At 31.1% G+C, this 21,466-nt stretch overlaps 1 protein-coding gene across 4 annotated transcripts in view; it reads right to left on the bottom strand.

Moving 5' to 3' along the window:
- Window positions 1–2,586: 2,586 nt before the first annotated feature.
- The window catches only part of LOC136989777 (uncharacterized), a 72,597-nt gene continuing 53,717 nt past the window's right edge, over window positions 2,587–21,466 (bottom strand). For 3 of the 4 annotated variants that reach the window (XM_067288041.1, XM_067288043.1, XM_067288044.1), the window contains 10 exons: window positions 20,578–20,780; window positions 18,050–18,263; window positions 17,821–17,979; window positions 17,176–17,735; window positions 16,906–17,109; window positions 15,442–15,578; window positions 14,514–14,635; window positions 11,043–11,120; window positions 5,027–5,201; window positions 2,587–4,939 (listed from right to left, as the gene is read on the bottom strand). In XM_067288041.1, the coding sequence (XP_067144142.1) occupies window positions 3,673–4,939; window positions 5,027–5,201; window positions 11,043–11,120; window positions 14,514–14,635; window positions 15,442–15,578; window positions 16,906–17,109; window positions 17,176–17,735; window positions 17,821–17,979; window positions 18,050–18,263; window positions 20,578–20,780 (3,119 nt within the window). In that variant the 3' untranslated portion in view covers window positions 2,587–3,672. The remainder of the gene's footprint in view (window positions 4,940–5,026; window positions 5,202–11,042; window positions 11,121–14,513; window positions 14,636–15,441; window positions 15,579–16,905; window positions 17,110–17,175; window positions 17,736–17,820; window positions 17,980–18,049; window positions 18,264–20,577; window positions 20,781–21,466) is intronic. The other variant, XM_067288042.1, reaches the window with a different exon arrangement.

Raw genomic sequence — 21,466 nt, 5'->3', positions numbered from 1 at the left:
AGGAACTATAAAACCACAATGCGTCATTTGCGGTGCAGTTCTCTCCAATGAAGCAATGAAACCAAATAAATTGTCGAGGCACTTAAATTCTAAGCACGAACAATATAAAAACAAAACGCAGGATTTCTTTATAAAAAAAAGAGACGAATTAAAAAATCAAAAGACGCTCATAAATCTGACTACTACTAAAAATAAAGAATTATTAAAAGCTTCATTTATTGCAGCTCTTCACGTTGTTAAAGCAAAAACACCATTTACAATAGCCGAAGAATTATTAAAACCTGCCATGTTTAATATTTGTAAAGAACTATTTGAACCATTTGCGTCAAACAAAATTATTTAAATAGATAATGAAATAATAAAGTTATGATTTACATTTATTATATAAAAAATAAAGCAATAATAAAAAAGTCAATTTATTATAGATAATTTAACAAATATAAATTATTATTAAAAAAGGGGGGTCACAAAATAATTATGAAATATTTGGTGGGCCGCGAGTATAAAAAGGTTAAAAATAGTAAAGTTGATACCATCTAAATAGGTATTTATTAAATTCATAATACAAGGGTTGTCCGTAAATTTCGTCTGCATTCTTTTTGAAATTTTTACTCCCCTCCCCATTGTCCAGTTTGTCCAAGTTCCGTAACCCATCCTCTCTTCGGACATCCAGCAAAACTTAACCCTCGAAATCTTTATTACTTCACGAGTAATAAAAGATATAAATTGGAATAAAACAGAAGTCCATTGAAGTTCAACCCCGCCCCTCTTTGCCCGACTTGTCATAATCCCCCCTCCCTTCTAGTGTGGGCGTTATTTATGGACATCCCTTTATCATACTCTTTTGGAGATACTTCATGTTCTGCGCCATACCGGCAACTAGGTACACCAGATATGGCCCCAAATTTAATTTCAATATTCTTACTACAGTAGTGAGTTTACAAAAGATTGGTTTGATGCCCCGGACAATTACTCTGTTTGCCTATAGAATAACGCGTCGCTGGTCGAGAAACCGTTTTTGATCCGAAGCTTAATTTCAGTTATTTCATTTGGGTTTTCCCTTCTATAAGTCTGTGAAATTTGATTAAATATTTCTGAAATACACTGTATATAACTGCAGCAATTCATCTACGTCAAAAATGTCATTCTGGTTGGTTTTCCATCAAGATCATATATTTAGTCTTCATTTACGCGCACACGTAATTGAACTCTGTAGTTTCATGAATAAACACTCATTCATGAAACAACAGAGTAGTTGATTTAAAAATCAATGACGATTTCATATTGAATTACACCAAAATCAAATGATCTATTACACGTTCTCGCGCATAAATTTTCAACCCATTATCACCATAAGTTGCACTTGCCCCACACGTAAATGAAGATTAAATGCATGATCGATAATGAAAAACCTTCGGGTGAATAGTTAAATTTAAGTATTTTTATTTTTCAGTTATAAAAATCAATTAGTTCATTAAGATTGCCTTGTCTGCACAGGTGCAAAAGTACAACTTACTATGAATATTCATAAATTAATTGAAAAACTAGTAAAATGCAATGGTTTTAAATTGTGCAGTCTTACATAAGGGTCCTCGTACGATCTAAAATCATTAGTACATTTGATTTAATTAATGCAAAGCCTGTATCACACGCTAGTCGATATCAGATCTAGAATCCTATCTTGTGCTGGTGAGCGCGTGAAGCTTCTGAAGAGTCAGGCACTAGCAAGATTTTTACGCCTAAAACAGTATTTGATCCAATGGAATAGCCAGAAAAGGAGATACCTAATTTGGTAATTTTCATATAAGCAATATACAGTTATTGCTGCGATTTCGTAGGACAAACTGAAGTTCCCTACTGAAAATTGATGCTAAATGCTTCAGTAAGAATGGTTTACAGCGCGTATCGTCATTAAGGGGAACTATACAAATGTAGTGTATTTTAACAGGAAAAAAAAAAATCCCTAATTTCGCGCTGCATTCACATATTTAGATTGTATTTTTGTTGAATTTTATCGTTTATTATCCATTTTCTTCCGTTACAATTGAATTATTATTACATTAATCAATAACACTTTTGTTTTTTTAATTTTCAATCACGAATTTTCAAAATTAGCGATATATATATATAAGCTGATTCAATACAACTTTTCATACAGATGGATTCGTCTTATCCTTGATAATCTGGTGTTGAATCCTATTCCTCCAAAATTCTCTCGTTATTTACATTTTTAACAGCATAAAATCATGTTTTCTTCGGGAAAAGGGACACTTTTCCTCGAAAATTCTGTTAATTTTACAATTAGCAGAAATATATATCTTTACACATGTTAATTAACCATATTCTCTTTTGTCCGTCAAATTCAATATTTTTCGTATTGTTTTTGAGCAATTAGCTCAAATTTCTTAGGGCAATCTTGTTTTTTCACTAAATTGAGGATAAAATTTATTGATTTTTTCATCAGTATGCATATTTTAAACGAGAAGACTCTTCCCAATTCATTAATAGGAAATGTACGTGATACCATTATCCAATAAACATATAAAATTCAATACCGAATTTCTCAAAATTAAAAGGAGAAAAAAATTATGGTAATATACAGATAAATTTTTTATTGGAAACCAGACATTAAACATTTCGCCAGCTGAACAATATATACGTATATATAAATATATATTGTTATCTATTTCCAAATGATTTCCTTTTGAAGATGTTCCCTTGCGCCAAATGAACATGTTGAACTTTTACGCCTTTTTTTATGAGTTAGTTTGGTGGACGACGTTCTTCAAATGTCAAAATGAATTATTCATTGTGATCATAAAACTGCCTTTCCTCGTACGGAGAAATATTGATTCACAGATGCGGCTGAAATAGACCCTGCACGATCACAATGTCACGAGTTCCTTAAACACGAAATGGGGTACTTTACAATGCAGAAATGATGATGCTATAAGGTTGGCAAAAACTAATGATTCACAGCAGTACTATTGTGTTACCCCTGCTGGATAAAAGCGCTTTGTTACCTGACGATGTATATATCTTTCTGGAGTGTGTCAGAAATCAGCCTGAAGGTGCGGGTTTCAACAGTAAAAATTTTTTCTGGAATTATGGATCAACACCAAATCATTAGTATGTTACACTAATGTTTAACCAGATATTGCAGATTATCTAGCAATTTTATGAATGTAATGGGACTTAAAAATACTTCAAAGTAAACTTAAAATGAAGTTCTATGGTCGATGTTGACAGATACATTTTTGGTCCTGAAATAGTTATTCGATACAATCACAGAAGAACAGAAGTCTTTGTACATCGAGAGAGAGAAATTTATCTATTTTTGTTTTGATATAATGATTAATTTTTATTGTTGAATATGATATTTTTTTACTATAAAATATTAACACTGGCATTAAAAATTAATTTTTATGGTCAAACTCCATTATTTCAACCAAAGGGTATTATAAAAACATGTTTTATAACTACTGTAATATTGGAGGATATAAGTATTTAAACACAAATATATAACATCTGTGGGAAAGTGAAATCACAGTTTTTTGTCTTTTTTTCTGATTTCAGAGTGCAAAAATGAGATGAAATGTCAAATTGTCATTCTATGAAAACATGTCACGGATGATAACATTACAAATTGGTAAACTGTAATGATTAAAATAATCACGGACCAGAATCTGCTATTGTGGTTGCAACATTTGGATCCTGACTAAGAACAAGATTGTGCGTCGTCACCTCGTCTTCGACTAAATTCCCAGTTATGATCGAACTATCCTGTAAATGTTCACTGTCTGCATTGTTTTCCAAAATTTCATCAACACCAGTCTCTGGCATTAGGGTAAGGAAAGTCTGTTCTGAATCTCCAACAGTTTCACTTGTGTTCTGTGCATTTAAAGCCACAGTCATATTACCACTGTCAGAGTCATCGGAACCAATAGTGATGCCGCTGGGTAAAGTTAAAACGGTATTACCACCTTCAGTAGAACTGATGGGTATCAATAAAACTCTCTGAGTTCCATCAGATGTTGGAACATTTAGTACTGCTGTACCGTAAGACTGATCACCAGATAATTCTACAGGAATTTGTTGGGAGTCTCCTCCTTGATCATCTGGTACCATCATTACAATGTCTGCAACTTGATTTTCAGAATCCTCTATTTCCATTCCAATGGGATTCTCTTCTTCCATTGTTTGATCTTGTTGAACCATTGGTAGAGAGGTATTACCACAGATCTCTTCACTCGATTCTTCAGGAATATGTTCAACATTCTGTGTCTCCGACTGATCTGTTACTGCATATGTTGTACCTTCTTCTTGTGTCTGGAGTTCTTGCTGAAATGTTATGTTCTGATCAGTATCTAAATTATTATTTACACCACTGGAATTAAGTATGTTTTCATCTGTTTCCATTGGGACTGGAACTACACTTTGGGTCTCCTCAGTTAAATTGGTATTTAAAGGTGGGTTTGAATTAGAAGGAAACCCACCAGATTGTGGTTCCGATGATTCTGTAATGTTTGTAGGTTCTTCTTGTAACTGATTTTCTTCGACAACATTTTCCTGCATAAAGATATTATCACTAACTTCTGATGTAAATTGCACATTATTTGATTGAGAAGTGAGGGAATTAACATTTAATGCTGTGTTTACACCCATGCCAGAGTTTCCAATAGTTACGGTCACTTGGCTACCAGGATGTGTTGCTTCTGCCACAGCTCTCGCAAGCTGATCAGTAATATCTTCGTGAGAACTGAATGTTACTGTTGCTGTTCCAGAAAGTTCTTGAGCAGCCGTAACAAGTTGTGCAGCTGCAATACTAATTTCTTCAGCAGTACTTATTCCTGGTGTTGTCTGGACTATTATCTGCTGATGGTGCTGATCCATTAAATCAGTTCCAGATGTTACAATTGTCTGAGTTTGATCCTGAACACTGTAATAAAAGTTTAAAATTAATTTTATAACGGTTATCATTTGTTAAAGAAATCTTTGCAAATAAGTTTATAAATGTAAAACATACTCGGCTTGACCAGTACAAATGTGAGCTGCAAACTGGTCTTCTGAATCAAATCCATTCAAACACCCTGCACAGATAAGCTGAACTAATTCAACATTAGCTGTCAGTTGTTCACTATCATCTTGAAGTAACTGGGCTTGTTGCTGACATTCAGTAGCACTACTTTGATTTCTCATTCCTGAAAATTATTTATTATTTAGCATTAAGTAAAATATGCATTAATATGAAAATTAATTGTATAGATAGATCAATCAAAAATATATAAAATTGCAGACTATTATGTTTAATTACACTATACTAAACAAGAGATGTTTGAAAAACATTTTGTAATATTTCTACATAAATTTTACAATAAAATCTTCTAATTTTTTCCACAATGAAACGTAAAATGTGTTTACAGTTTCTTGCAACTTGCAATTTAACAATATCAAGATCAAGGGATCTTTATATTGTTATATAAAAGAACTAAAATATGCTAACATTCAGAAAAGATGATGGTAATCCATAATATCCTCCTTTAAACTCATGAGAAATAAATAATTGCTGGAAAACAGAATCATATGCCTCATGAGTTTGATTAACAAACTAAAATATAGTAAAATAAGTTACTTCTAAAGTTATAAAATGAATTCCTGATGAGGTAAAAAGTATTTAAGAACTTAAATTAATCTAATCATTACAATACTATTTAATTTTATAATTTAAATTACAACATTGTACAGCAGATTACAAACTTTTGTAAGTTGTTATATTTTAAGTTAACAGTTTCAAAATTTCTATAGTTGTCAGAATACTTTATTTAATAATTATAACAACTCTCATTGACTTAAATCACCAATAACAGACTTTGCTTTTATGTTAATATAAAAATTTCCAGTCAGAAAATTGTATAACACAAAATTTGAAGTTAAGAATAAACTTTCAAAAATCAGTCACAGAATCTCTTAATTCAACAGCAATTGTTTGTTGTAGAATTTTGGTTGTTGGATGGTGATTATTTTATATAAATAAATTTGAAGACGGAGTCTGATTTAAGTGGATATTTTGTGTGTTTTTAAAGGACTTTTTAATTTTGACAGCCAAGCAGCCTACAAAGAAAGGTCAGTTGTCAAAAAAGTTTGTAGTCTGGAACACAAAGTGGTTCCTTTTGGACAGACTCTGTCTTCAAATTTATTTTTATAAAGTAATTGTTTATTTAATAAATAATTACATAAAATTTTATGATTCTAGCCAAAACATTCTTCTAACCACAACTTTGAGTTAATTATGCATATTAACTTCAGAGAAAGCAATTTAACTGCAATGGCAAAATAAAATCATTAAATATAAAAGTACAGTAGAAAGTCGAAAATCGGAATCAATTGGGGACTGGGGTTGTTCCGATTACCCATTATGTACGAAAAAATACATTAACCTGTCTGATGTTCAAATTTTTCTCCGTTGCGTGTCGCTTCGCGTTGAATTTTCGTCGATTTTAAGCCTAACGAAAATTTTTATAATAATAATCAAGGCTATTGTATCGTTAAAAATTATTTCTTTATTTTGTACAAACAAAATAAATATATTGAAGAATATAAAAACATGAAAATTATACTTTAGAAGTAAATCTAGTATCAAAAACGTTCGATTTAGCACGACACAGTTCGACTGAAAATCATTCCAATTAACGACTCTCTACTGTATAGTCAAACTAGCACTTCATCCATAGGAGAAATATCCTCTATATAAGCACTGCTGTTATATTACTGATTGATGGCCTTAACTTGTTCTATTGAAATTTGCCATTAAAATCAATGTTTCTTCTTTCCTGTCAAACACTATCATACATTGACAGTCAAGTGCAGTGCTGTAATATCTGAGCAAATATGAAAACAAGTTGTCAGGGCTATCCAGAGAAAAATACTTTTCATCTGAAGAAACAGCAATATTAGATTGTAGGATTGGTGTGCTCAAAGAGATGGAGCCAGGTAAACTTTGGCTACTCTTGCTTGTGTACTGAGGTCATGGGCAGTTTCTTTTAGATCCAAGGATTCTTAGTGATGTGTAACTGTAACAAGCTGATTTTGTCTAATTGTTGTTTTTACTTTCAGCAAAAAACATCTGTCTTGCTGGTTTGGAACTGATGAGCATCCCAATTCTTTCTTATTCTGCTACTGCAGTTCTCAATAATACAGACAATAGTCCTAGAAATGCTGTTATTTCCTCTACCTTTCAAAGACTATGGTAATTCTCATAGAAGGTCTTCATTTCTGAGCAGACTTCTTCAGAATGCATTCTGTTGCACAGAATTTAAACTATACAGCTTCTATAAATGCAATAAGGTGGAAAAATTCCCAACTACATCTCTTATAAGAATTTTGCAAATAGATCCTAAAATTTCAAAAAATTTTCTGAGTATCTTGACCAATCTGCTCATTACATGTATCTGACTAACTTTTGTTTGGTCTTAAAGTTGTAGCTTTTCAACTCTCACTTCAAACATGATGTCCAATATTATGTCCAGAAATGTAACAGGTTAAGTTTTGGTTCTAGCATTCATTGTATTTGAGAACTTTATAAAAATATTTTAAGTGCACTAATCATAAGAGTTTAGTTAAAAAAATTACAAATCTTAAATTTATTAATTAGAGTTTATACAATTAGTTTAGGAATTTTATTAATAATTCTATGTTTCAGCAAATAAATTTTATCTAACTTTCATTGTCCTATGAAAGGTAATAAAAAATTACGTGGCCATCAACTAAATCTTTTAGCCTCTTTTACAGTCACTAGGAAAAAAAACCTCATGACAACTACAAGTCTAGAGATGATCATAGTGCAATTAAAAATAATTTTAACAAAATATACTAAAAGTGCTTTTTAACAATGATGCAAAACATCCGGGAAATGCATGTCACTTGAAATAAAAATGAGAAATTCTATCTCATTTACAGATTATAAAAAAACAGTATTTCATCACCTAGTTTATGATTATATATTGGGTTGAACCGAAAGTTCATTAGTTTTTAGAAAGAAATAAAATATACTATTTTGAAATAAAAACTTTTAATCCACAATGTATTCACCCTTCTGTCTGATAACCTTATGTCATCTGACAGGTAGTTTCATAATTCCATCTGTGTAAAATTGAATGGGTTTCTGATTGAAGAAATTACCAATGATTTTTAATACCTTCTAAAGATTGAAATTCTATATCATTTAAATTATTCTGCAACAAATGAAAAAGATGATAGTCTGAGGAAGTAATATCTGTAGAATATGCAGGGTGACTCAAAACATCCCAGTTAAAGTCTAGAAGTTTTACATTATTATTACATTTTCAACCATAATTCCTTTTTTAATGTCATATGACAAGTCTGCTTTCTGGATCAATTGGTACTTTTCCACCATCAAGAGTGAGCAATTGTCAAGTGAAAATGACTGGGAGAAAACCATTCTGTAAGTGAACCTGTATGTTAGTTTTCAGTTATGGCTCATACACAAATCTCCATAAATATGAAGTTTTCAAGCACACTAAGTTCATTGGCCAATGTTCCTTTTAAAATTATGGGCAATGTACGAGGGTAATCCCAAAAGTAAGATCTCTTATTTTTTAAAAATACAAAGAGACGTTTTATTTTCAATAATGTTCATACCATTTTAAAGCTTGAACATTTATCTATTTTTCTACATAATTGCCATTGCGGTCGATGCATTTTTGTATGCGCTGTGGCAATTTTTGTATGCCCATGTCATACCAGCTCGCCACCATGTTGTGTTAAACCGATTGAAATTCATCGCCAATTGACAGAAGTGTATGGCAAGTCGTGCACAGATGTCAAAAACATCCTCAAGTGGTGTAGGGAGTTTGCAGCTGATCATACTGAAATTCATGACAAAAAAAGAAGCGGAAGACCGTCAATTTTCGACGAGACAGTCGCGACGGTTGAGCAAAGCATGCCTGAAAATCGGCGAATCATTCTGAATGATCTCTGCATTTTGGTTCTTGGGGATTCTCCAAAGCACCATTCATAGGATTTTAATAGAAAAGTTTCAATATCGGAAGGTGTGCGCAAGACGGTACCCGCGACATGGTGGTGAACTGGTATGACATGGGCATACAAAACCTGCCACAGCACCTACAAAAATGCATTGACCTCAATGGTGATTATGTAGAAAAATAGATAAATGTTTAGGCTTTAAAATGATATGAACATTATTGAAAATAAAACGTCTCTTTGTATTTTTAAAAAATTGGAGACCTTACTTTTGGGATTACCCTCGTGTGACAAAATTGTATTGGCTTGTTCAAAGACCGAAAATATTGTATATCAATCTGCTTTATTATAATAACTATTTCTGAATGCAAATTGTCTTTTTAAAATTTTCTACAATTTTAAAGGTACAATATCACATTACCCTAAGCAATACAAGTATCTCTGGTAATACATAAAATACTATAATAGATTAACCATATTTTAGATAAATCCTTTATCATCTCTCTTAAAATTTGGTATGTTAATTCAAATCTAACATACAAATAATAATAATAATAATAATCATCAAAATTTTTTAATCATATTGATTCCTCATTTGAGTCAGCATGATCACCAGAACAAGATTTATCCAATTTTTGAACTTTTTATGTTTTTACTTTATTTATTCTGAAACTGTGTGGAATAGATAGAAGAAATAATCTTAAACCGTCTCCCACAATACATATTTTTGCATTTTTCTTCATTTTATTTATACTTTAAGTTAAATTAGACTAGATTAAATAGGCATTCTAATTTCTCAGGCACCTTTAGAATAGTTTAATTTAACTGTATGAAATCTAACTAATGCACAAATATAAATTTTTATTCAAATTCAAAATATAATCTCTAATTTTTGGTAAAGTAATTTTTACTTATTACATAACTTTAAATTTTTTATAGTTTTAGCTACAGAATTAATACTAATTTTTAAAAGTAAAATTAAAACTTTGAAATTAATCAACTTTGTTATTACAGCAGAGTCCGACAAACTCAACTTAATGTGGACTGAGAAGGTGCCAAGTTACTGAAAATGACAAGTTTTATGGATAGTGATGATGCTAGTTTAAATAATGGCGTTCATATACATATTAACCATATACAGTTGAACCTCACTTAATGAGCATGATTCGTTCCAGAACCTTACTCATAATGCAAAATATACTGTTAAGCAAAACACTTTTCCCATATAAATTGATGTAAAATACGATAATGCATTCCATGCCCAAAAAAAAACAATACTGAAATATTTTATGTATAACATTTAAAGAAAATTATACAATATACATTGTTAAGGAGTGTGAATCATCTTTATCTTTGCTTCTAGCGCAAAATGAACCAACCTGGAATGTGAATTTGATTTGCAAAAAACAAATAAAAATCGAATTACAGTCATTTCTAATATTTAATTATAGCCTTTACACAGCCCAAGAATTTGGCATATTGTTTGGCATGTTTATTGTATAACAAGCTATGGTTGTTGATGTTTGTGTGTGATATGTCTGAACAAAAGTTTGGAAAAATGTGTGATCAGAAGTGACACTAAGATGAAAGTGGAACGAGTGCTAAACAGAGACTAATGTAGCATGCGCACAATCCAGAACTTTCCCTCTCCTCGTCACTCATTATGCAAAATGTTGCTTGTTAAGTGAGTCATTTTTTTATAATTTGTTTGGCTCATTATGCGAATTACTCATTACGAGAGATGCTTGTTAAGTGAGGTTATACTGTACCAATAATAATTATTTCTATTTGTAGTTAAATTTTAATTAAAAAATGTATTGGCCATTGAGCAGCTGCTTTTGAGTTAGTGGCATTTCACAGATGCACCTTTAGAAAAGCATTATATTCTTTGTTGACATGTGGAATTTATGCTATTATCAAGTGTCACCAGTGAATAATAATTTACTTAATCTTAGTGTAACATTGTAGAAATAAACATTAGATTACATTTATTATTATTATGAAAGTTTCTGAGACACTATTATATTGTAAAAATTAAATACCTATAATTAGTGATTTCCCATCACGATTTTCATCATGTGTCTTCATATGAGATTCTAATGACTTTTTCTTGAAAAATCCTAAAAATAAAAAGTAATTTTCTTTATCAGTTTAAATAAAATAATTTAAAAGCAAGCTATTTTAATTTAATGCACAATTATATCTTATTTCTAATATAAATTTAGAAATCAAATTTTTATTATTAGGTTAGAAATGACTTACTGACCATTTTAGTTAAAAACAAAACTTAAGATATTTATGCAACTGAATGCTATTGCTTTGATTTATACCAGTGAACTTACAACTAAGTGGCAGGCCAAACTGTGCGTAAGTCATAGGTAGGCGAGCTACAAATATTTTGATGTTTCACATATACTGAAAGTAGGCATACTTCTATCATTTATAAATGGTGTGTGTTCAGGTTTCCCTTCATTCTCGTGATTTATAAATGGTGTGTCAAATATGTTTGTAAGCCAAATTAACATATGCCACAGGCCAAATTTGATCTGGGTCTGTAATTTGGGCACCACTCTGAAAATTTTTATACAATTTCTAAAAAACTACAGGCTAACATACAGATAACAATCTTTAAAATTTGCTCACATTTTAGTTTATGACTGTTAATGCTTAAAAGCAAAAAGTAATTGTTTTAGTAAGAATAATTTTATTGGAAAGATTTGTGTTTTGGTCAATGAATTGTCCCAGACAATAATCTTCGTTGCAATTAAAAAGCTATCAAATCAAATATTGACCTTGATATCAGACAAATATCTCTATTGAAAAACAACCACTGGATGGTAAATAATATTAAAGTAGCCAAGACATAACCAAATATTGTAGTGCCACATCACTAGCAGACATTTGAATTTGCCGACTAGAACGTAGTCAGTTAACCGATAAGTCGGTTAATCGATGCTCTACTGTATTTCTAAAAATATCAATATACAGCTAAAGATGTGCTATTTGGAATAATTGCATACAGAGTGGAACAGCAGCACTCTGTGTGTAGTCACAAAAAACCACATTCAGTTGTGTTGGGGAAAGAATGACATAATTAAAAATGTCATTGTGGTCAACTTATTCCAGAAATAATGAAGTCTACCATAACTATGCAAAAAATCTGATCCCAATCTGGGCTGGAGAAGAATGCTAGAGTCCATTACTGTCTGCATGATATTGAGGTAGGTGATAGTTCCAGAATACTGCATCATGAAGAAATGGTAAAAGCACTAGATAGCCAAAGACTCAACAGACCCCTCATAGGGTGCCATCCTTGGCAATTTGGCAACAGGGACTCTATAGTGCTTGAAATATCAGCTTGCTCACTATACCACATCATCCACCCTGACCTGCACTTTTGTCCCTACAAAATCCAGATCATGCAACATTTGAAGATGTAGAAAAAAAGTGCATTGAAAGACCTTCACCACAAATTTCCTAGGACTTTTGATTTTGAACAACTTTTCATGTCCAACAAGGCCCATTTTGAACTATCTGGGAGTGCAAACAGGCAAAATTTCAAGATATTGGACAAAAAAACAAACTCCTGCTAAATGAAAGACCACACCATTGTGAATGTATCACAATGTGGCATGGCATTGCATTGTTTGGCATCATAGATGAAAATTTCTTTGAGAATACTCAGGGTTATGTTGTTACAGTTAGCAGCAATAATTGTCAAGATGTTAAATAAATTTTTCATTTTGGAGCTGACTAACCTGAACTTAAAGTATAGTACCAACAAGATACAGTAACAGTCCTTACTGCCCATCAGTCCATCACAATCATGTAACAAGAATTTCCCAATATGCTGATTTCAGATTTGGAGACATTCACTGGCCAGCAAGGTCACCAGATTTGGCTACTCTGGACTTTTTCTTATGAAAGTATCTGAAACGTCAAATATTTGCTACATGCCCTCAAACAATGGTGCACCTGAAGAACCATGTAATTGATACTGAGAAAAATATTCCTCTTGACATATTAGATCATGTAATGCAAGCTTTCATCCAGCAGTTGAAGGAGTGAGTTGTTCATGGTGGTATCTACATACCTGGTGTGATATTTGGGAAAAGACTTTTGAAGGTTGTGCTATGCAAATTGCCTATCTTTGACTGTGTACTCATGTTATTTTGAAAAATAGTCATCTAGTGATTTATGTTTTTCTGCCTCATTTATATCTGAATATACATTTTTCCCAACCCTGTATTAGTAAAAAGTTCAGATTAGTCAGGTTTTATATAAACACACACACAAAATAACATTAAGATAAAGTAAAAAAGATTTCACAATATATATCATGAAATCTATTCTTCTGCTGCATAAATAAAGGAATTGCCTCAATTAATTTCATGTGTTAATCAAATTCCACATCAAGCAAGGGATATCTATATTAGTTTTGGAATTTTAGACATCAAATGCTGTATGGAGGATATAATTTCCGGCCCTCCCATACATTTTCTAAATCTCTGTAAAAATAGTATTATATGTTTTGTTAAAAAGTTTTAAAGGTAAATTTTACATGTTTGTCTGTTTGATACAATAAATGTTTTTAATAAAAGTTAAAAGAATTTCAAACCATATATTATAATTTAGTATGAAAAAAATAGATTTAATTGATGTAAGAATTTATTATTACATTGTTATTTTATGCTATCAATATAAAACTAATGCACTCTTGCTAATTCAAATTCCACTCATTTAGAATCAGTTTCATTCATTTTTTTGCTACATGTTCTGGCCAAAAACAAATTAGAATCATAGATTATTTTTTTAAAACATGACTGATTTGTAAGATAAATATGTACTACACTTTTTAACATGAATATACATACCAAATAAGTATATATATATATATATATATAGGTCAGAACATTTAGTAGAAAAATGAATGAAACCGATTCAAAATGAGTGGAATTTGAATTAGCAAGAGTGCATTAGTTTTATATTGATAGCATAAAATAACAATGTAATAATAAATTCTTACATCAATTAAATCTATTTTTTCATACTAAATTATAATATATAATTTGAAATTCTTTTAACTCTTATTAAAAAAATTCATTGTATCAAACTGACAAACATGTAAAATTTCCTTTAAAACGTTTTAACAAACAACAATTACAACATACATATTATTTTTATTGAGATTTAGAAACTGTACTGGGGGGGAAATTATATGCTCCATACAGCATGTGATGTCTAAAATTCCAAAATTAATACAGGTATCCCTTGCTTAATGTGGAATTTGATTGACACACAAAATTAATTGAGGTAATCCCTTTATATATGCAGTAGAAATTTTAATTTACACAGCTTTCTTTACTTAACATAGATACCATATTTTGATTAAAGTGATTTTGGTATACACATTTGGAGGATCAAGGGAATAATTAACCATGTTAATCAAAAGGTACCTGTATTAGCAATGTAGGTTTTCAAAGTTAAAAAGTAATTTATCAAAAATTTATTACCTCTAGTACAAATGCTACATTTGTAATCTGTATCTCCACGATGCATCCTTAAATGATTGTATAATCCAACTTTTGTTGCAAGTTTTCGATTGCATCCCTCCCAAGGACAAGGAGTTGGTGGACTGAAATTGAATTACATTAATGTAAATTTGATAATAAAGAAAAAAAAAATCAAATGTATTAATCAAGGCATAAAGCATCATGTATAACTATATTAGAATGCAATGTAAATAACTATATACAAATATTTTATAGATAAAAATATTTCATCATATTCATTCTCAAGTATTATAGAATATACTGTAATATTAAGCAATATTTTTGGAGATGTTTATTTTATAATACCATTACAGCATTTGACATAAATTTGAATTTACTAAAAAAAACCATAATCAGTAATATAAATATTTAATAATAAAAGAAAAATAGAACTAAGAAGCTTATGAAATTCTAAACAATATATATTTTATTCAATTTAACCCAAAAAATATCTAAATCTGAAATCACAAATTTCAGATTTAATTTAGGAATTGGATAAAAACCACTACATTGCATTCAGGGTCACCTTTTACTAGTCCTCATTCTTTCCCCTCCTTTTTTTAACAAAATAAAAATGAGAACCAATAGAACTAGTGAACAAGTTTAATTTATTCAATTGCATTAATTCACTGTAGTCTCATTATAACATTAAAATTAATGAAAAATCATATTTGAAGTATGTAGTTAATTCTATTAAATAATAACATATGTCTGTCTTTAGTTTTAGTCATCCAATAGTTGTATAAAATACATATATTTACTTCATGTCTAATTCAATCCCTGATATTACTTATACTTTCAGAATACAATTTCCCAAACCATATATCAAGCAATATAGAACAAATTTTAATTATGTTTTCTCAAAATTATTATTTTAAGCCACACTTACGCATGAACTTCCATATGAGCCATCAGTTGTTCTCTCTGTAAAAATCGCCTATGACATTTCTGGCACTCATGCACAATACTATGTGAGGATAAATGGCTCCAAAGAGCTTGAGAATTCTGCATTTTTGAACCACATATCTGTTGAAGTAAAAACAATTGAGAAATCAAGAAATGTTTAATAGTAACTCAAATTATCTAACTTAATTATTTATATAAAAAACAAAAAACTACTTTAAAAATATATAGAATAAATACACACACATGACCCTTGTGAATTATCCATTCCTTGCACAGAGATGCCACATTAGCAACAGTACTAGATTACCAAGTGTATATAAACCTAAAACCTATCTAAAAGTATAAATGACATGACCCATAGCCCTTCAGTACATATTCTTTTTGGAGGTGAATGTGCAAATAATATGGCACACTGACATGAACTACTGTACATGAAAATGAACTAGAGTAAATGGGAAAACAGGGCATGTGATGTAATTAACATTTTCACAGAAACAGAAGTACATAGGTAATTATATTGGGAAGGATGCCTAATAACTGAAACCAGAGTAGAGCAAAAGTGTACTGTATATATATGTGGTATGATCCAAAAGTTCGGGGAATGCAGTAATCGACGACAACAAAAGCATGTATTTGAAGTTACAGCATATGAAATGGATTCTACCAAACAACCTCTACATGTTCAGATTAATTTCACCCACGTCATGTGATTAAACCGCGAGCGCTGCTGTTTTTTCCCGGAGATAGTTACCTTTGTCCTGCGACGTAATCAAAGTGGAGTTTCAAGAACAACCTCCAACATTTCGACTTCACCATGACCTTTCACCGTAGAATCACCGTACACCTTTCTTAGCAAGTTTAAAATCTCCGTAAGTGTTTTACCTAAACGCTGACAAAATTTAATGTTGGAGGTTGTTCTTGAAACTCCACTTTGATTACGTCGCAGGACAAAGGTAACTATCTCTGGAAAAAAACAGCAGCACTCGTGGTTTAATCACATGACGTGGGTGAAATTAATCTGAACACATAGAGGTGGTTTGGTAGAATCCATTTCATACGCTGTAACTTCAAATACATGCTTTTGTTGTCATAGATTACTGCAGTCCTCAAACTTTTGGATCGTACCACGTAAAACTATGTTTCTATCATCTTTTTTTGCAAGTTACCTAAATTTTATTTTCAAAGAACATTTGATTAGTCTAACATAATATATTTCTTTCTTAAAAAAATAATTTTGATTCATTTCATTTCACATTATTTACCTAAATCTTTATAATATTTTATTTTAGAGACCAAAATGGTTCTGACAGTTCTTATTTAAATACAACAAGGGGAAAAGATATGTTTTTGAACAAACAAACAAATTCTAAATAAACTAACTAACAGGAAAAAAAATAAAATTTATCTATGTATCAAACTATGCTTATAAGAAACAAAAATACAATACCTCACAGACATTTGCTAACTCTGGATGTATACTCTGAATATGATTTCGTCTTGGTCCTGGCTGGACAAATAAAAGTCCACAATGTTGACACTGGTATTGATGGCTTTCAGTCTCCATATGTTTGACAAATGTAGCAAACAGACCAAACCAACTGTGACAGACTTTGCATCGGTAATTTCGAGGTTCTGTCCGGTTATATTTTTCCTATAAATAAAGTTTTGTTAAAATTTTAATTTAGTAAAGTTAAATTTTTATATCAATTACACTTACCTGTACTTTCATATATTTATTAGCATGTTCAGGACTTAGTAAATGTTCTTGAAGAACTTCATTGTCTCCAAACACCATATCACACATACTACAGAAGCTTTCAGATTTTTGATTGTGTTGCATAGCATGACGCTGAAAAGCTGCTGTGTTTCGAAATGTGCGACCACACGCACTAATAATGCACTGAAATCTCTTTTCCAAATCATGTAAATTATGCATGTGCAAATAATACAGAGCATAGCTTTTAATTACAGCATCACACAAATGGCAATAATGTCCAATTTTTGCAGGAAATCCTAATTCTGCCAACTGATTATCAGTAGGAAGATCACACATGCGCACTTCTTTAATACTTGCATTTTGATCCTTTGCATCATCTTGGCTTAATTTTGTACTTTCTGACAGATTTTTCTTTTCTTTATCTTCTTCTTCAACAATGCTTTTATTTTGTATAATGCTGTCATTTGCAACTGAACTTTTATTCATGTCATCTTTATTATTTTCTAAAGCATTTGGAAGTTGTTGACTATCTTCATTTACTTGTTGTAAAAGACTGTCTGCTAAAAATAAATTAATTTTAATTAACTGAAAACATTTTATGAAATTCTCTAAATTACTAATAATAAATTATTTTTTAAAATTTACCTTCAATGCCTTCTAAAGACAGAGCTTGTGAATTATTTTCTTTTAATGTGTCCAACTCTTGAGATTCATTTTTATTTATTTCTTGAGATAAAATTTCTTGAGTGATTACTGCAGCATTTTCGTTTGAAGGATTATCCATTAATTCATCTTCATTTTGAGCTAATTAATATATTTTAATGAAACATGATTGAATATTCAAAATAATATCAGAAATAATTAAAGGAGTTACCAGGAAAGCCTTCTTCCTCTGAATAGTCAACTGTTTTCTTGTCTACCCATCTCATATGCACATGATGCTGATGATGGTTGCATTGATTACGACTAGTAAATCTCATGCAGCATATGAAGCATATATTATCATCGGAATTTTCACCATTTTCTACTTGAGGTAATTGTCCTATTATTTCTTCTGGTGGAGCATGAATACCATCAGCCATATGTTTCTAAAAATATATACATAATTTATTAAATTAAGTATCTTACAGCATTAAGATAATCATGACAACTCCATGTTGTACACAAAACCATGTATGTATGTATGTATGTTACTGCAAAAGACCAAAATTAGATTGTGTCAATATTCTTCGGTGAATGTTGACACACCAAATATATCAATGAAAAGACCAAATATTTGGTTATATTATTATACATTTGAACCATTGCCAGTATATGTTGACAAGCACAGATAAGCTCTGGTGGAGGTTGGAATGACAAGCTGAAAAGTCACGGCCAGAGAGAAGTGACAAGAACACCAAATCCTCTGCCATGAATGAGGTCACGTGGCATCTATTTGTTGTATTCTCGAACACTATGCTGTTTGTCAGTCTTATGCAAGGTTTGCTTGTGTGTGCAATGTTTGCTTAATTTTTATTTTTTTTATCTGATATCCAAATTTATATTGAATGGCTACTGCAGTAAAATGTGATATTTTTTCAAAAGTTACATGCATTAATTGCGAGTAAATGAGAAGACAATTGTTTTTATTTTTCCCAAGAAAAGTACTCTAAAATACTTTCTGAAGTGATTTCTGCTAAAACTTAGTGCAGTACACCTTTGGATTACAAACAACTAAAACATTTTGACATTTAAAAAATTAATGATGAAGAGAAGTTAATTGTGCCATTAAAACCAGGAGAAACAAATGTACAATATTATGTTACCAATACTGAATTGTTCAGTATACTATCCAAAACTCGCATCAGAATATGCCATGGAGGAAGAACATGTATGCTTAAAGAATTGCAAATTAAATACAAAAATATTACATATGAAGTTGTAATGTATTTAAATTTATATAAACAATGTCAAATAAAACATAGTGCACCTAAAACAGGTACTGTTGTGAAACCAATGGTCAGTTTGGAGTCAAGATGTAAAGTTGATCTGATAGGCCTGAAATCACACAGGGATGGCAATTACAAGTTCATAATGGTAGCCTATATCAAGACCATTTAATGAAGTTTGTCCAGTTATGATCTTTAAAAACTTTTTGCCAAGAACACAACATACCATGAAGGAATATGCCAAAGTCCTTAAGAGTCCTGTTTAGCATTAAATCAAAAAGAGGCAGCATAGTTTACCTGGCGAGTAAATGCAAATAATGAAACCAAAAAACACCAAAGAAATTGTTAATACTTTTGAAGAAAATTTGAGCAGAGACCATACAGAAAACCATATTCAAGAGGAGCTGCAACCTACCACGTCTTCATATCAAGCCCTGACTGCACAACAACAGTTTGTTTCTATAAAAAGATCAGCTGCGAAAGAGAATCTTCTGCTGTAAGCAACGAAAATATTACGAACCTCAAAAAGAAAGTTTCCTCCTGCTCAAACTAGCGATACTATACGAATGCAAACCCCTAATGTCGACCATGGTCGTACAGATGCCTGAAATGTGTTGGCAGTTGTTGTTGGAATAGAAGACACTGACTTTTATAAATTATCAAACAAAAATGGCACCTTCAAAGCAGCTTTATATCCTTAATCAGTTTGTAATTTGTAAAGAAAAGTTACTTTCCATAGATGAGATTTCTTCTCAAGAAATATTGCTGAGAGAAGCAGCTGCAACTAATTTGAGAAGTGGAGGGCAAGGCTATACATGCTGTCATTGCAAAAAGAAATGTTCCACAAATAAACGCAGTTGTAAAAGCAAGGGACTCTTGTGCAATTCAAAGTGTCATAATAGTTTAAGTTGTTGCAATAAATAAGATTGTATAACATTTATCACAATTTTTGTGTAAGTTTATTATTACTATTATTTTCTTTTCTGATTTAGAATGTATTGTTCGTTTTGGGTTCAAAAGTTTATTTACATGTGCTGTTACTTAATTAAACTTTCTATTTTGACATACAGTATATCATATATTAAGAAGTTGCATTTTTGTCTTAACGTAATAAAAATATTTTTATTCAACATTCACCATCAGTGCATGCTGAATGTCGACATTCGCCAGTGTAAGTGAGAAGTAATGATATTTAGCAAATATTTTGTGCATACACTGACCAACTACGTGAATGCTGAATTTTCTGAAGAATATTGACATTTGCCAGATATCAGTTGTTCACAGTAACACTAACACAAACACACACACACACACCTCAACATATTAAATTAATTGCGTGAGAGTTTGGATTAGGAAAATTTATGGCCTCAGAAAAATTTGATAAAATCTGGTATTAAACTTGTTAACTCAAAACTCTTTTTTACTCTTTATAGTTTGGCTTAGTGAGGTTTTTACTTTATAACAATAAGCTCACCTTAATTTCTTCTTCTGAAGAAAATGTTAACGAACAATTATTACACTTGTAAAATAATGTCGACTTTGCATTTGTAACAGCAGTCTCTTTCTCTTGAGGAGACTGTTCGCAATTAATAAGAGGGCAGTTAGATATGTGACCCATCAAATCTCTAGCATCTCCACAAGGTTGAAGACATTTAGCACATGACCAGATCTGTGGACCTGCAAGAATAAAAATTATAAAAATAAATTAAAAAAAAAAAATAAAAATTATAAATGTTAAAATAAATTTGATTTTTATTACAATTACTCCCTGCTACCATGTTTTCAATATAGAAGATTACTTTCAAACATAACAGTCCAATATCACTTCCTAAGCCTTTTAAATTTCCGGTACTCCATACGAAAATTAACAACTAATTAACTAACGTTTTCGATCGCCTCCGTGATCTTCGTCAGGTTTTATCGACGGTTTTGAAATAGAATGCAAAAAGAATTATTTCAAAATTCAAACGATCGAACCTCTCCTGCGTGCAATAATTGCGAATGATCTAACATGCAATTAATCTCCCTGATACCATCATAAAAATGTCTCTGTCCATCCATACAGGAATACTACACTATCCTGAGATGCTACCATTGCGGGTGCATATCGGATACATACCGCCACGCATATGATAATTAGATTAATTGCATGTTAGATCATTCGCAATTATTGCACGCGGGAGAGGTTCGATCATTTGAATTTTGAAATAATTCTTTTTGCATTCTATTTCAAAACCGTCGATAAAACCTGACGAAGATCGCGAGAGGCGATCGAAAACGTTAGTTAATTAGTTGTTAATTTTCGTATGGAGTACCGGAAATTTAAAAGGCTTAGGAAGTGATATTGGATATTGGAGTACCGG

This window comes from Centruroides vittatus, unplaced genomic scaffold (genome assembly GCF_030686945.1).
Source record: "Centruroides vittatus isolate TY-2023 unplaced genomic scaffold, ASM3068694v2 scaffold_769, whole genome shotgun sequence".
NCBI classification, from domain to species: Eukaryota; Metazoa; Arthropoda; class Arachnida; order Scorpiones; family Buthidae; genus Centruroides; species Centruroides vittatus.
Note: the sequence above shows the minus strand (reverse complement) of the source record. Positions and strands in the feature narration are given on the sequence as shown.